At 41.0% G+C, this 17,439-nt stretch overlaps 1 protein-coding gene across 4 annotated transcripts in view; it reads right to left on the bottom strand.

Annotated features, from left to right (window-relative positions):
• Positions 1-17,439, bottom strand: part of KATNAL1 (katanin catalytic subunit A1 like 1) — a 41,587-nt gene that overhangs the window by 5,775 nt on the left and 18,373 nt on the right. For 3 of the 4 annotated variants that reach the window (XM_054837618.1, XM_054837630.1, XM_054837622.1), the window contains exons 3-9: positions 16,864-17,024; positions 14,735-14,903; positions 9,459-9,583; positions 8,849-8,954; positions 3,940-4,098; positions 2,948-3,074; positions 1,862-1,996 (exon numbers count right to left, since the gene is read on the bottom strand). In XM_054837618.1, the coding sequence (XP_054693593.1) occupies positions 1,862-1,996; positions 2,948-3,074; positions 3,940-4,098; positions 8,849-8,954; positions 9,459-9,583; positions 14,735-14,903; positions 16,864-17,024 (982 nt within the window). The remainder of the gene's footprint in view (positions 1-1,861; positions 1,997-2,947; positions 3,075-3,939; positions 4,099-8,848; positions 8,955-9,458; positions 9,584-14,734; positions 14,904-16,863; positions 17,025-17,439) is intronic. The other variant, XM_054837638.1, reaches the window with a different exon arrangement.

The raw sequence follows: 17,439 nt of genomic DNA, 5'->3' as shown, positions 1-17,439 counted from the left end.
ATATGTTTAAGCACTTTAATCAGTTGGGACCCAAGAAAGCTGCTGAAGCCTGATAGAAAACAGATACATTAATACAGTAAACGTATTAATATATTTACAATACAAATGTCCTGGTATCCCACTTTCAGACCTAGATGCAGGGTGCACACAGTGATAACTAGCTGTGTAAATGAGCACGAACACTTACGCAGCCAATTAACCATTTTTCTTGTAGAGGGCGTGTGCACATGTGCATTTGGATACATATGTTAGGCAGCCTACGCTTATAACAGGGAATTCACATGTGACAGCTTAGGCCTCAGTGTTACTCTGCACAAGGGTGGTAAAGAAGAGGACGAATGCTTTCCTGGCTTTTACTGTAGCAGAAAAATATACCAGCTCAGCATCTTTATTTCCACAGTGACCAATTTTTATGACCTAGAAAAGAGGACAGCCACAACAGAAGAAGTAGCAGTAGGAAAGGCTAAAAGTCTTACGGAAATGTCCACACTTATGTTTTATTTATTGATGTCCCTAATTAAAAAAAGGGGGAGGGGAAATATAAAAGAAATTAGAAAGCTTGTCTAAAGCTGCTGGTTTTCAGTGCTTTGCAGAACTGTCAAGAATACAGAGTTATCAATCACACGCAACTGGCACTGGCTATAGAATGGGGATTTATTATTTACAGAGCACAACGTACATACGGCATACCTGCCGAGAGCATCCTGTGTTCTTCTAATCTTTGCTATGGGGATAAGCAAGTCCTTGCAGTATTTTGAAAACAAAACATGGTAGAATATATACTTGCATCAAATTCCACAATATACAGGTGTGTATGTGACATATCACATCACTTTTTCAATTGAAATGCCTGACCACATCAAATCACACAGCACAGTTATAAATGCATCATGTAGACTTGCCAAGAACAGCTCAACATTCTTATTTACAGAATAGATGCAATGGAACATAAGATTGGAAATAAAACTGGACCACGTCTCGCATGTTGTCCAGGGTGTAATACACTGTGTCAAAAAACAATCTGGTTTAATTAGAAACAAGAGCAAGAGCTGATAGGATTTTAAACTAATTGGTCATAAAGACAGGCATCCTGTTAGGAGCTGTTACTGCCTGTAAGCTGCAAAGACAAGCTGTAGAACTATTAAGTGTCCTTATACCTGCTAAACTCAATCACAACTGCTGTCACCATGAACACGCATCTTGTTATCTTGAGTGCTCATGCAGGGAGATGAGGCATCCACCATTCCAAGAAGAAACGAAGCTATGGAAACTTCAAGTGATAGGAATCTCAAAATTAATAGGACAGGTGAATGACAGCTAGGAAAGACAATACAAGCAGAGACATCTTAGGGCAGGAAAGCAATGAGCCTGCTGCATTCTGAGTGACTTGAAGCACAGTCGTAAAGGCAAGCAAGCAGTGATTTACAATGAACTAAGCCTGTAAGTGAAAATTCATGGATCCACTTCTTTGCATTTGTCTGCAAGGGCATGGAGTACATTTGCAATATTTCTGAACGTGTCCAAAGGCTGCCTTTGATGATCACTCAAGGATTGACTGTTAAACATTTAAAATAATTCCAGGCTCATTAAAACTAGCTCTCTTTCAAAATGTAAGAACCCATCAACGCGCTTGCAATGAAATGCTGCAACTCTTTGTTTTTAAGCCCCCAAGCAAGTAGTATTTTTTTTTCTTTCTCTCACTCTCTTTAAAAACAAAGCTACCCAGTCAAATGATTAACCCCTGAATTTCACTGCTCATCACAAAACCATCAAGCCTCCTCCCAAATCCAACAGTCCTGCAGCAGTCTTAAGCTTGTCTTGCAAAGGCCATTTTAAAGGAAAATGCTTGTAGCAAACATACCTGTGGGCAAAGGTATATAAATCCTCTTCTCCAGTCTCCGTCGGAGAGCTTCATCAATATCCCAGGGAAAATTTGTAGCTGCTAATACCATAACCATCTTGGAAGGGTCATCATTTTCCAGAGCACCACCTACCCCTGCAGGCACACCAGTTTAGAGACACTTCACTCCACAGCTCTTATTGATTGAGATGCTTGCTAAGAAACACTGCACAAACACTGCAAAAGCCTGGACAAAGCTAAGCAACAGTTTGATGTAGTCCCACTGTTGCCTTCCAAACTTCCCATAACTTAGGTGTGACAAGATCATCGCTGTCACAGAGAGGGGAACAGTTCATTCTTTTGCTGAGTCTGGGGAGGGCTCTCTTTGTGCTAATAACACAGTCATATGTGAGTGTAGCCTTGCTAGTCCCACTAAAAGTGCTATCTCTGTCAAATCTGACCACAAAAGAAATAGGAATCACTCCTTGGCCTCCCAAATGAGAACTGCAAAGAAATTATCAATATGAGGCAAAAAGTTGCCTACTCTGAGTTTACCACAATGAACCTGTGCATTTGAGGACATTATAGTTAAACAACAACTGCAATACAGAGGTGGTTATCAAACCACTACGCCATACAATACTCCTCAGATTGTAATCCTCATTATGTGCACCTGCACAGAACAGGTACTAAACCTGACTGAAAGGGGAATATTAGCTGCCAACACAGAATACACAAAATCAGACCTCACAATGGAGTTCCCGAGCTGGAGACTCTAGCAAAAGGGAGAAATTTGTTTAAATTGCATCAGAATTAAAGACCTTTATTAAACTACACAAATCTCCATTATCTGCTTCTCCTTGAGTCTGCGTCTCTTAAATATGAGTTTTCAATTTACCATCAAAATGGCCATTTTAGAAAAAATAAAGCAGAACACCCTTTTCAGTCATCTGCCTTTGAACACTCCACAAATAAACTGCTCTCAAATTCTGCCTTATTTTCCCCCCATCCATAAAGCCAAATTTTCCAGATTGCTCAAGTTCTTACATTCCCACCTGTAAAGAAACAGCACCCCCAGCCCCAAACTCGGATCTAAACACTTGTTACCGTCCATTTGCACAAGCAGCTCTGACTTGACTCTGCGACTCGCCTCGTGTTCATCGGACGTGCCTCTGCGGCTGCAGATGGAATCTATCTCATCAATGAAGATCGTGGTTGGAGCATAAAACCTCGCCTTTATCCAAATGAAAACATCACTATTAAGGCTACAGCAGCAAACACAGGCCCTCATCAGACCATGACCCAGTCCCACTAGAAATACTATGTACATATCTTCCCTGCCTGTCACAAGAAAATAATTCAAGATAATTAAAGATCTTGATTTACAAACTGTTTGGCATATGGTTAAGTTTAAATTGTACTCCTCAAGTCAGGGGTCTTTCAGTGTTGGTTGGTTTTCCTCAGCAACTAGTCTTGCAAAGGGCAAAAAGGAATACAACCAAAATACAGGCAGTTCTTCATATCCAGGTTTTTCTGCGGTGAGGGGAAAGCCGAGGGGAGAGAAGGGAGTCTCAACAGAGACAGGTTTTAACTGAGAGTATGGTAGAAGTGCAGCAAGGATCCCAAGGAGGTGAATGACCCTTCCGCATAGGTCCACATGGGCATGTCCTTCACATAGCCCGCACAATGGACTGCACCCAAAACTTCACTGAGAGGCTTGTGTCCATCATTCGGAACAGAAACAGAACTAAAACATGTATTGCTTCTAGAATAACAGTTCCCAATTCCTTCCAATTTCAAATCTACTTCCTATGGGTTTATCCCATAACCAAATAAGAACTGAATTTCTGTCAAGCTCATGACTCTACGTCTAGTCTGGAAAATGCTGTCCTAAACATGGGTGATGAACCATTTCCTTCTTAATCCTCAGCGACATAGCAGCAAAGGATGGAAACACAGAGACTGTGTTTTTCTATCTGTTTGAGGGGTGTCAGTGCAATGAACTCCATGCTTCCAACATGCTCCTACAAGGGCAGGAAACCAAGTGAGATGTCCCTTCTCACCTTAGTGATCCCTAGATCACATCATTGAGGACATACCATTTCAAACAAGAGACGGACCAGCTTCTCAGACTCGCCCCTGTATTTAGACGTCAGGGTAGAGGAAGACACATTGAAGAATGTCGTTCCACATTCTGTAGCAACAGCTTTCGCTAGCATTGTTTTGCCAGTGCCAGGAGGACCAACCATCAGCACACCCTGAAAGGTGAAAACAAAGGTAATGGATAACAAATAAAGAAACTTTGCAATTGGTACTCTACACTACATTGGCATATGATCCAAGATCTGTATTTTAATTGCTTAATAACATAATTGCCATCAGTGGAAAACAAAAGACAACAATCCTGCTTTTGAGAACAGCATGGAAGTGCTCTAGGATTTATTCTTCTTACCACTCCACTGGAGTATGAATCACAAAAGCCAGTAACTGTTGCTGCATCTATCATTTGGGAAGTGGACAAGAGATTTACAGCCTTGCCTGAATTAGACAGAGCCTGGGCTTGAACTTAGGCCTTTCCCAACTCATGAGGGGCTGCACGTGCAGATGAAGAGGGTGAATTCTTAATTTTGTAACAAAGGCCCCTTCATGAAGAAAGCTTCACAGAAACCAAAATACTTTTGCAGAAAGTTGTGTTCCCTCAGTAGAGCATTCTTCTATAGAAAAACATTTTGCCAAAAAATCCTGATGATGCGTATATAAGAATGTGGTTGGTTTTTACATTTAAGTATGAATGAGAGCACTCACTGAAAACAAGGGTTTGTCATACTATTTAATCTTTCCATCTCAGTACTTCTGCGGCCATACTACTGTATCTTAGCAATTATTGGGTGAAACACCATCCTCGCCTGTTGGATGGCAGAAGACCACTGCTATTTCTGTTTCACAGATAAGCAACCGTGGCTCATGTGGACTACTGCTCAGTCCCACAAAAGCCTAATATGAACCTCAGTGATTATTCAAAAAGCTTTAAACTAAAATTGTTAAGTCCCAGGTTGGCATCCGCATGACCAAACTGTCTTTCCATCTGTGGTCTATCCAAAAGACAGAGTAAGGAGCACACATCTCTGAAGCTCTCCACATTTACCCATCATTATTCAAGCAGGTTTTTAGCTAGACACACAGTGCTCTCAGGACCCATGTTAACATTGTAGCACTGAGACTGGTTAATCACTCTTGATAATATTTCTAAATACAGTTATCTTTATGGATAGTCTTTCCAACCCTTTCAGCAGCAGTGCTGGAGAGGGACAACGCACTGTTCTGTCCCTGTACAGCACTAGAATAAGGCACTGTGACTTTGAGCATGGCACTATGAAAATGTAGTGCTCAAGGAGCTTGGGGTTTTTTTCCCATTCAACCACAAGACCTTATTACATTTGTTAACAAGAGTTTCCTAAAGTAAAGTTGTACTGTGTTGCAAGGGTAATCAAATTAGCTAGAATCAGAATTGCACATCATAATGTGCTTTGCAATTAATAACTTACATAAAATGCCACAGCAATAAAATATCTGTTAAATGCAAGCCACATCGTAAATGAGATTTCATCTGTTCCTCACAAAAATTTACTTCAAAAAGCACAAAGAATGACATGGAAGAAATCTATAAAAACAAATCAACCGGGAACACAATTATTCAAAAATGTACTATTCAAAAGCAATAGCCTCTCTGTACTCCATTTTCCATTAACTCTTAATACCTTTATTGCCATTTAACACTTAGCTAATGCAAGCTCAACATACATTCACTGGTAAATTAAGTTAGAAACATTCACACTACATCCATACAACTAACAGTCCAATGTCACTCCTCAGGCTGCTTGAGGTTTCCTAAGCTCCAGAGCAGCAAGCATAAAAAGTAAATGGACTCTTTTTCTCCCCATGAACATTCAGACATATAGTGTGGTTTGAGTTGCTGCACAATTATATTGATATTATAATATTGCATGTACAACCCTGGAGTAACTGGGTGAAATTTACTCAGCCTGTGATATGCAGGTCAGAGATGACTTAATTGTTCTCTCCGAGTTTCAAACGTGTTTATTTAATATTTTAAAACAAGCTTCACCTCAATTCAAATCACACTTGACTCCTGTGTTTGACAAACTGTGTTTACTGCTGGACCTGGTGATAAAAGGGACTAATGTCATTTTTTGGATATTGCTTTGGTCCTCCATTATTATGGAAGGTCAGATTCTGGCTTCAGCTACACATGCCACTCACTGCCAACATCGAATCCCATCGCTTTGCACCTCCTGTGTAACTATTACAGTGAGCGTTACCTAGCACATGATACTGGTGGCATTATAAATTTGCGTAACACGGGTGCAAAGCAGCCACACCAGGTATAAAGCCAGGGAAAAACCAAGGTCTCTGGGGATAAAGACAACAAAAATATCAGTTAAAAAAACAGAAAAGAAAAAAAAAAGAACTTGAGTTCTCAGCAAAACAAGATGCGCACAGTTTCAAACAGAAACACATAGGATCAAGTTGCTCTTTCTCTCTGAAAACTAGGAGGCTGCCACTTACTCACTAGTTAAAATCCTTGACAAACACAAAGACTTCTTTATTCTTCCTCTAAGGCTCTGTTAAGCCAAAGTATTCCAATAAGAAGCTGAAATGCACCGCAGGGAGTAAGTGTTTTGATGAAATCACTGCAGGGTTACTTCTTGTTGTTGTAACAATCACTAGCAGAGCAGTGGGAAGCACAGCGAGCAAACGGACTTTCTTGGCACAAAACAGTTCGGAGAAAAAGAAAGAGCAAGCCCGTGGACACTCAGAAACCCACGGCTGCAACTACACAGCACCTGTGTTGAATCAGGGAAGACAGCTGGCTCCTTCATACAAGGCACCATCCTCTGAATGCAGGCACAAACTGTGAGGGCTGTCTTGGGAATTGTTCTCAGGAGAGTCTGAACATCCAAAAACAGATTTGGCTGCCTTTTCCCTGAATTATTGTCCTGAATGCCTAGGCTCAACAAATGCCTGCTGCTACACTGATTACTGCAAGAAATAGTCTTCCCTTCAAAACTTCTCATCCTTGTAGCACAGTCAGAGGTCAACAGTAGGGAAAATACATGCTGTTCTGTGTGAAAAATAAATTCAGCAGAGTTACAGCTTCACAAGTCACCAGGGAAAAGGCTAACAATGAAGACTCTTCATGGACTCGTCAGAAATCAATTTGCATTTCAGACTGAAGAGAGGAAATAATCTTAGAATTTTTTTCCATGTCTACAAGCACCTAGTTTTCAGAGGTGACACTGCTCAGTAGGAAAAGATAATCTCAAAGAGATGGAGACTGTAACTCTTTAAAAGACCAGCCTGTTGTTTCTTTGTTCACTTGGAGACAGGGCCAGTGGCACTCTTCACGTTGTCTGCGGTCTGCTGAGATACCTGTCTTAAGGACAGATGGCCACTGCATCCTCTGGGCATGTTAATAGGCAAAAAACCCCAACATAGCAACTCTTCACTCCCTTAGAAGTTTTTGAGACTGGACAGACGGGGCCCTGTAGTCTATAATAAGGGTATGGGTCAACTTCCTCTATGCCAAGAGGAAAAAAAGAGAGATTCAGCCATCCAAAAGACCCTAAAATCTCCCTCTGCGCTTGTAACCCACAGTATCTAGGCTCTGTCCAAGCTGACAGCTCGGTTAGCCTTAAGGTTAACCTCAAGCCCGCTGGTACTGAGACTCTAAACCCCAGAGGTCATACAGCCTGGGGCTAGGTTTGGGCTGCCCCCCTGCAAGTCACTAAAACCTCCACAAACAGCCCTCAAGCAGCAATCTCTCAGCTCCTGCCATCAGCTCCCACTCTTTCCAACTTCCCCTCTATTGTCTGTAGACACGAACCCCAAAGAATGACAAGTCTTCCACTTATCAGTTCCCGCAGGGCTTTGTTTCTTAAATAAGCAGAATAACAAGGATCTAGGACTGGCTCAGGGAGGAGGACAGCTTTGAGGGTCAGACCTAAGCATAAGCCAGAGAAGTACAAGGACCAAGCAGGATAAAAAAGGGCAAGTGTTAATAACACAAGATCTGACATATGCTGCTGAACCAGCATACTGAACCACAGAAACTACTCACATACGCAGTATTCCCTACACATGCCATTGCCTTGCAGGCTCAGAATAACACTTTGCAACAGTTTCTTTTCCCGGGGAACCTTCTCAGTAACCAGAAAGCTCTTGTGCTGTGACTAGTTATGCGCAAAATAAGTGTCAATCTATCCCACAACAAAAGCAAGGTAATTTTATTTTCTGTTTACAGAAATGTTCAGCAACCTCCTCCCTCCTCTTCCTTTTAAGCTCTAAGCTAGGTCCAGATTGGGCTCACCTCTGGTCCATCAGCCAGGCCAGCTCAGTCCTATATCTTTCCTGTTGTCCCACTTGCAGCTCATTCTCCCACTTTGAATTTCTCCCACTCCAGCAGTAACTATGTCCAGCTGCAAGTATAACTGCAAAGCTACATCATCACTCAGATTAGCCCCCTCTCCTTGCTCCCTTGCAACACCCAGCCTGCAGTTTGCAGTCTGAGTGAGATATAGCCAGCACATGTGAATAAAACAGTCCAAGGACTGCTCTCCGGCATGAAGTGTTGAAGAGTGGCCACCATAAACCCAAGCAGAGCTATCTATTAAGCATTTCTACTTCCGTCAATATACCCTATATGCTTGCTCACATGTACAGGCTGACATATAGAAAGTATTATAATGTCAATAAGCTATGACTGAGTAAATACAAAAGAATTATTATTTACCATAAAGCCCGTACACACTTCCAGCTGTTTCTTTCAGTGTGTTTTACATGAATCATTATGAGACGATTTCATGAACAAATTCCTGATCTTTCCCATTTGCCTTTTTAGCCTTCTGCTGCAGGCATCCAGACACATTACAGCAGCAGACATACATAACTACAGCTTGCCATTTACTAAAATACCAAATAAATTCCCACCTTCCAAGGTCTTCTGATCCCTTTGAAAAAATCAGGCATCCACATTGGAAGAACAACAGCTTCTCTTAATAATTTCTTGGCTTCTTCCAAATCCGCTATGTCATCCCTGTGCAAGATGAATAAACTTGTATAAAATTCCTGTACAACAATATTTCTTCTATTTTTATACAAGAAAAATAGAAAAGCTTTTCTCTTAGTACCATCTCTTTTCGCATGCCAGTATATGCCTCATGAGAGCACTCCTACAATCCTGTGACCTAAAACTGAATCCACTTTTGGAAGGCAGGGAAAAAATGATTTTCAATTCAAGTTACCCAGAGCTGCTTAATTAAAAATTGTTTTGAAAATGTGAACACCAAAGCAGTATCTTTAAAGTTCTCTGGAGCGTACTTTCATTTCAGCAGTACCTGTAATGGATGTACCGCACATAATACCAGTTCGCAACAAAAGCTTAACTGTAATCAAATTAATAAACTGTTAAAACCAAAAGACCTTGTTTTGCTTATCTGTAGAAGATTATGATGGCTCCCTGTTTTAAGAGTTAGAAGAAGGATAATTTCTCTCCTTCTCCATACTAGCAAAAACACTTGAATTGAGAAAATCCTCATACCAATGAATGCTTGGATTCCTTGACACAATGTCCCTTTCAAGAGCTTCCACCAAGTCTTTGTCGTAACCTGCTCCATCAAATTTTGCAATTTCCCCATCACCAACTTCCTGGGGTATTTTCTTTCCCTAGAAGTGAAAGTCATACAGGCTTATAAGGATATTATTCTTTCAACAGTTCCTTTACTAGCAATATATAGCAATATTGTCTGGTTTACCTCTGTAGAGGCCACAAGAAGGTATCAAGCTTTAACACAGCTATTTCAACACCATGGTGGCCAGCAAAACCAACATGTTCACACCCTACACTCCACAAAGAGTCCGACAAACACCTGTGGTTGCTTCCACCGCAACAGCACCATGCTTCCTTTGTAGGTGCAGCTCACAGTGATAAAACCCCATCAGAGCTCATTACGTATCAAAGTGGATCGGTGGGTTGGTTGGTTTTAAAGCAGCAAACCAGACTCTCTTAACAGTGCTAAACCACTCTTTAGACACTTCTTGGCCAGCCAAAGGCACAAATGCAGAAACAGCTTCACAAAGCAGGCTGCGTCACGACTTAATGCTACATTAACTCCTGGCTGAAGACCAGAGCATCCAAAGTGTATTTTGAAGATGCTACACCTGCCACACTACCTGCCAGAGCTAAACAACTGGCACCCCATCATCACTGAAAAGGAACACAAAAGCTGTTACACCCATTGGCTTTGAGGGAGGAAAACCAAGAAGATTCTCTCCCCTTGTGTAATTAAAGCCTTCCTGCCCAGCAATTCCTCCTTTCCTCAACTGCAAACTATCTATTTCCCTCCTCTCATTCGCAGGCCAGCTCCATAAACAGTTAAAATGCTTTTAAAAGGTCATATTTATTCAAGGGCTGCACCAAAAGCCCTAAAGAAGCTCCCAAGTCAGCCAGGCTTCTTTGAACTACAATAATTTCTGCAGCATGCCAATGCTAATTCAACGACCAAGCCACACACTGCCTCTCCCCCAAATGGCTCTGAGTTTCTGGTTAATACTTCCACAGTGCCGTTAAGCTTATGGGGGTGAAGTAACATTTTCCCTTTGAAGCATCAGGGCTCACACTCCTCCTCTCCCGCTTCAGAAGGAAACCGCTTCCCCTTCCAGCTCAACAGCAGCGTTCGGCAGTGCCTGAAAAGCAGCTGCACTGTTTTAATGAAGGAGGCTGAGTAGGGAGCTACTTTAGGACTCTTAACTCAGCTTCTAAACACTATCAGCAGCAAGTTAAAGAATCCCAGCTGGCTGGACAAAAGCAGCCTAGGCAAAGGCGGGCTGAGAAGCAGCTGGAGACACACAAATAACCTCACCGTGGAAAAAGAAAAAGGTAGTGACTGTACCCCTCCCAGCTGCCATTTGCCCATGAGGCCTGTGAGGGAGCAGTTTATCTTCCCACTATTTTTACTTCTTGCTTCCAAGTGAACTCTGTGTTTAGTATTCCCAGATCTGGTTTTTTGCAATGGAAATTGAGCTGAAAGTTGTGTTTAGACAAAAAGCTGGTGTCAAAAATGTAATGGCCTGGCGTAAAAAGGAAACGGAAAGAAAAGTCCTGTAGAGTTTGGAAGATTTCAGGAGAGAGAAAATGCAATCCAAATGTAACCATAAAAAAGAAAGAAGGAAAAAAAACCAACAATGAAATGAAAGGTCTATCTTTGTTACACGCTTCTCTCCTATCCCTCTGCAATGGACTGGTTTTCCTAGTGGAAGAATTTTTCTGCACATCTCAAAACAAATTGGATGTTTTGTTTTTCTGGGTGAAAGAGAATTAAGGCAGGCTTTAAGCAGCAGGAGAAGGCAGCGCGGATCGCTGCAGCACTGTGGAGGAGGCTGAAGCAGCAGCTCAACCCCCGTACCGAGCCCGGCTGGCGGATCTGCGCACAGCTTGTTTGCTGTGCCAGAAAGGCGGTTAACACGCAAATCAGGCAATGCAGGCGACACCGGGCCCGGGTGTGACGCAGCTCAGAGAAGCGGAAAAAAATAGCAATAAAAGGGAAAAGGCAGGCCCGGCGGCAACGAGAGCGCCGGCAGCTCCGGCGCAGCCGCGGGGCGGCAGCACGGCCCCGGCCCCTCCGCCGCCGGGGGGCGGTGCATCCCCGCGCCCCGCCGCCTCCTCGCCGCCTGCATCCGGGGCCGAGCCCCAAACCCCCAGTGACCTGGTCCTGGGCTGTGCATCGGTTAAGAGCTGTCAGACCTGCGCTAACCCACTGGAACAAAAACCTTTTTTCCAACACGAATGTATTTCTACTCTTGAACTAAGTTCGTGCATTAGTTTCAGCAGTTCTCATTGATGTGTCCACCACCCTGATGTACTCGCAGCATGCGTGTGCTCTGCCTTCTTTACTAAAGCAAGTAAGTCTCCTCATGGAACACAAGCAGAATGCAATTACCTGTTCACTTTGGCACACCCCCCCCCCCTTTTTTTTCCCTCCCTGCTCTTAATATTAACAGGTATTACGCAATTTCTAAAGGACAGACAGGTAGCATTCGTGCTGCCTCTTTAAGCTGAACTACTGAACAGAAGCTAAAATTCTTGGCAATGATCCAGCAGAAGGTACCTTGAGAACAAGCCTAATAATTTCCAGTGGAACTAAGGAAGAAGCACTTGAAAGCAGTATTTCAGAAAAAGGAACACATAAATATAAGGGTTTAGTGAATAAACACCACCCGGTGGGTTGCAGTTCAAAATTATCTCCTATAGCACTACAAAAGGTCATTTTACAGGCACAGTCCACTTAAAACTCCTTATCCCAAGATGGTTACTGTCAGAATGAAAAGATGATATGGTCTGGGGAGGAGAAACAGTGAAAGAAGGCATCATGTGTCAAGTGAGACAAACATTTCTAAAACATACATACTATAGCTATATTTATCTTGAAAAATATTACCAATAAATAAGCATATTGCATTGGGATGTTATAGCCAGGACAATGTACAACCTATTTACACTGCAACCAACATCTTCAGAAATGGATATGGCATCCAAGTTCATTACATGTTCTAATCAGTCCTAGCCAACCACCCAAACCCAAGAACTACGGAGCTGAAACATTATGAGGAAAGAAGTATCTGGTTACCTAGTTTGAAGCTTCAGTTTTGCCCTGTTATTTTAACTGAACATGAAGAATTACTGAATCTGTTTAATTCAACATACTAGGCTACAGAGGTAAGCTCCTTGTAGCTTTAGTTCAGAAACTGAAGAACATAAACACTTGCAAACTAAGAAAGGATAAAACTGACAGGGAAGTTGAACCTATTTTCATGCCTGTGGGTAAAATATGGAAAGTTGCATTAACTTCTCTCACTTCCCACACCTCGCTATTTCCTTCTTTCATTCAAAATCTTCTTCAAAAGAAAATCATAGATCCCATACAAAAATCATCATACAACACGTGAGAATTTTTAACCTGGTGTGATTTTTGCACATATATCTCAGATAAAGGAAGTGAAATAACCACCAAGTAACTAGACAAAGGCGAAAACAAGAGCAGGTGTGTTGGTATTTTCTGAAGAGTAGACATATTTTCCTTCTGCCACCTAGTGACCAAGTTTTCAGATAAGAGTGGTGTTTAAAATGTACCATATTAAATGGAACACCTTCATGACTCTTCCTCCACCTGACAGTAGTAGTGTTGCTAATTGCGTTATTCCCAGAGACAAGTATTGTACAAGTCATGTTGTTTTGGGCTCCTTATAGTAAAGCCCTATAATGCTCATCACCAGAAAGCTTTGAGAGCAGAGTTCACCCTCATTAGAGCTAAGACTTTGCAGGCTGCCTTACACAAGCACATCTGGTGAACCTGTCACACGTGACGACTCCCATTCCCCGTATAGCTGGCAGAACTGTAAATAATTTCATAGATCTTCACAAGCTTTTTATAGCTTGCAGGATGCACACTTGTTATTCTAAATCTTACTGATCCAGGGTAGAGAGAGTTCTAAAATGATTAAACTTGATCTGCGCAGTCACTCAGTGGCACTGCTGAAAATGTGCCTGGCTCTACCTATTGATGGTAATAAGGGCTGGGATTACTTAATAATTTTCCTGTGCATCAGAAAAGCAAGTCATGATGGAAAAAGCATATCTTTGAGTTCTTTCTGTGCTGTGAGGAAGCAACCTGTAATAGAAAGGCCACAAAGGGACTAACCAAATTCATTTGGAAGAAAACTGCCCTAAGTATTTTCTTATTCATCTACCAAGATCTGTACAATACTGTGGGACCCCATAGGAAGGGGCTTCTTGTATCTCTGTCTTTCAGGAAAGTGAAGCCACTTCAGTACACTCTCAACTTGCATCATTTATACCACAGATTCCGTGGGTTCCTGGCACTGACTCCGCAGCTAAATTTAAGAATGCAAGTGTCTCAGAAACAGCAATTTGCACACAGACATGTTTTTTTCAGCCACAAAACAGTCCTGCCTTTGACATCACTACTTGATAGTGATAGTGAGTCACTGTTTCGCCTTTCCTTTCACTTCAGCGCTGCTTCTTTTTCATGGGTCTTCAGAAAAAAGAATCTCCAATTTATTCTAATTTATTTCATTGTTTTTAAAACAAAGCCTTTCCAAGAAGTATCTTCCTAACCACTATAATAAATACAAAATCCTTTTCATAAACTAAGGAAAATGAAAGTTGCTAGGAGTTTGCTTTTACTATGTCTCTCTCACATAATTTTTAAATATATAACTTAAAATAATTTGGCACACATTTACCTAGCATCAATGCATTTACAAAATTGTCCTGGACTTCTAGCCACACCTAAGTTTTACTATGGTGCTGGTTCCACAGTACTGTGGAACTCCATTCCTAATTATTAAAGTCTAGAGAAGGGCACTGGTCTCACTTTTGCACTTTTTACATGGAAATTTTTACAAAATATCTGAATTGGATTCCTTAAAAAAAAAAAAAAAGGTGGGGGAGAAGGAGGAGAAGGGACTTTATGCCTGATTGACACTGACAGATTATAGTCAAGCCCATGGTCTAACTGAGATAATAAGAAACCCCTAGCAACAGGCCACCGTGCTTCCTCCCTGTCAAAAAATCTTCTCAAATCAAGATAGACCAGATAGTACAATACAGAACTTTACTGAATATCCCCATGATACATGCTTTGCCCATGAGGCAAGAGGAAAGCACCAAGTTTTCTTGCACAGGATTATTGTGACTTTTTATTATTATCTGTATTAAATAACTAAAACTAAGAATGCTTCCCTTTGCCACCTGCTGCATCATAACTCCTCCCCACCACATTCTTTCCCACTTCTTACCTTGTCATCTCTTCCTCTAGCTCTGGATTCCCTTTCACGGCTGCCTGCAGACTTCTCACCCTTGGATATCGCGTGTGTTCTGCCCGCAGGCCCGCGGGGCTGCAGCCCTGGTGATTCTTTCCTCAGAGGTTTTACTTCTCGGTTGGGACGTTTTATCTGAGGTGGAGCCCTAACAACAAGCAACCACAACAAAAGCATGCTAAAAACAGCAAAAAAAAGATTAAGAAGAAAGGATTCTAATAATTCATTAATTCCCTTAGTGCATTATTGCTGACAAGCCCCGAGTCTTATCTGCTTATATCTGCAAATCCAGCAACATTATTTGTGGCTCTGTCTGACATCCAAAATAAGAAAAAAAATACAAAAGGAAGAAAGTTTCAACAGTGGGAAAAAAGAAAAGTAACAATAGTATTAGATCAGTACTCCTAACCAATCTTACAACAAACCAACATGCATGTAACAAAAGAGGAAACAATTTAGTAAAAGTCTTCAAATTGTAGTTTCCTCTGACTCCAAGCCAGATTATATTAGGCTACATTCATATACACAAGTTCTACACAATCAGATGACATTCCTGGTTAAAAAAACCACCACCAAAAAACCCCACCTGGCTAATAGCTTTGACAGGCCCCAAAACAAAGGCAGGAGAATTTTAAAACAATCCTCCTACCTCTGACTTCATTCCCCTGCGTGAAAATGTCAAAACATAAATATTGCTTAGAAAGCGAAAGCAAACAGAGCCAAACTGCAACCACCTATACTCATGTGCATCACCCACGATGTTAGGGAGAACTCAGCAGTGGCACGATGAGAAAGAATTTGGTTTTAAGATGAGGTGTCACAGTAATTTTGCTCTAGGGATTGGGCTTGAAATATAGAACAAAAAGCAACGGCCAGGAATGTCACCCAACTTTAATTAGTATCCCCTATTAAATCTTCTGCTGATTCTTGTTTTGAGTAACTCAAAATTTGTGAACTCCAAAAACAGTTTCCTGGAATATGGCTTAAAAAAAAAGAGTACATACTTAAATGCACTGCTGGATGTAACTGTTACATTTTGCTTTGTATACATTTTCATCAAACTTAGCACAGAAGAGTGGCTACTTTTCCTTACTTATTTGCACAAGATTTAAATTTCAGCTTAAAAAAGCAGATTAACTACCGGGCCTTTACCTCTAAGAAAGATGCAAGAATAAATACATTTTGCACTTCACATAACATTACCACAAAAATTCTGATAATCAATTCTACCACTCAAAAAAGTAATTGGAGTTAATATTATTTTACACTCACATTCTTAAGGTTTTTTGAAAAGTGAAGATCCGTTTGCTTGATAATCATAAAGCACATAAATTTACAAATAAACTTGGCATTTCTTTCTGTTAACCAAGATCTCTTTTTCTTTGTTCCTTTGCTTACGTGAGTATACACACATTAAAATTCCTTGCTATTATAATGTTAGAAAAATGCTGTCATGACAAATGTTATTCTTGTTTTTAAATTGGATTTGTTGTTTCCAACAACTTGTGTCAAGCTCTACTAGGGTGAAAATAGGGATTTCAGAAAATGCACCAGCATCTATTTTGAGAAAACTATTAGCTAACAAAAGTTACCTTAAAGGTGGTTACAGAAAAGAAACACCATGTACAACAAAACATGTTTAGCAATAAAAGCAACCAATGGATTAAACACTGGTCATATTATCTGTATCCAGGGAGCGATTTCTAACCACCATGTTCTTCAAGATCCTTCAGTTCCAGCTCCTCACTGACTCCTCACTCATCAATAAATTCAACTGCTTAAGTAAGCTGAAATGGAAAAGTTTTCACCCTGCACATGAAAAAGGCAACTGTCACCAAAAGCCCACCTACATCTCCAGCAGACTCTAGTTCCAGTGACTTAGCTAGTCACTCCTACCAGAATAATGAGTGACTTTCTTTAGAACTTCAGTAACAAATCCAACTGCCGTTTAATTACTTTTTTCCCCTATGAATTATATTTATTCTTTATCACAAATGACTAAGGGGTTAAAGAAATGTGATTGTCACATTACAAATGCATTCAAAAAAGAGCATAAAATTACGGCGACCCAGCTTTATTCCACCTACTCTGCTTGAGCCTCTCCTTACCTGTGTTCAGCTGGAACAGGAGGGGGCCAAACAGCAGGATCTCTAAAAGGCTCATCTTGACAGGATACAGGGATATCTGCAGGTCTGTCCATTTTAAAACTCTCTAAAGTGTTGACAATGCTCTTAACTTGTTCATATTCTTCAACTAATTCTTGTCGGACCTTGAGAAATACATATGTCATTTAAAAATTGTTACAATTCAAACTTTTTTTTTAAAAAAAACCATAGAAAGTACCTTCAAAACATACGCTGCCTTCAAAAGCATAGACTCCCAAGCCTTTCCATTCACAAACCCCAGACCTGTCAGGCTGACAACAGATCTTTAACAACAGCATAAACAATTGAATCTCTGTTGAGTTCATCTTCCTGCTTGTCAACGTCATGACCAGATATGATTGCTAACGCAGGGATCGCTCTTCCATAACATATGCTGATGCTTAGATTTACGTGTGCATGTTGACACGTATGCACACACACACACACTTTTATACTAGTAAGGGTGCTGTTGGCAGATCTTTAGCATATTTGCTACTATTCTGGCATAAAAGAACTTCTTTGATTATAGTCTCCAAGGTC

The sequence above is a fragment of the Grus americana genome, chromosome 1 (assembly GCF_028858705.1).
Source record: "Grus americana isolate bGruAme1 chromosome 1, bGruAme1.mat, whole genome shotgun sequence".
Classification (NCBI taxonomy): domain Eukaryota; kingdom Metazoa; phylum Chordata; class Aves; order Gruiformes; family Gruidae; genus Grus; species Grus americana.
Note: the sequence above shows the minus strand (reverse complement) of the source record. Positions and strands in the feature narration are given on the sequence as shown.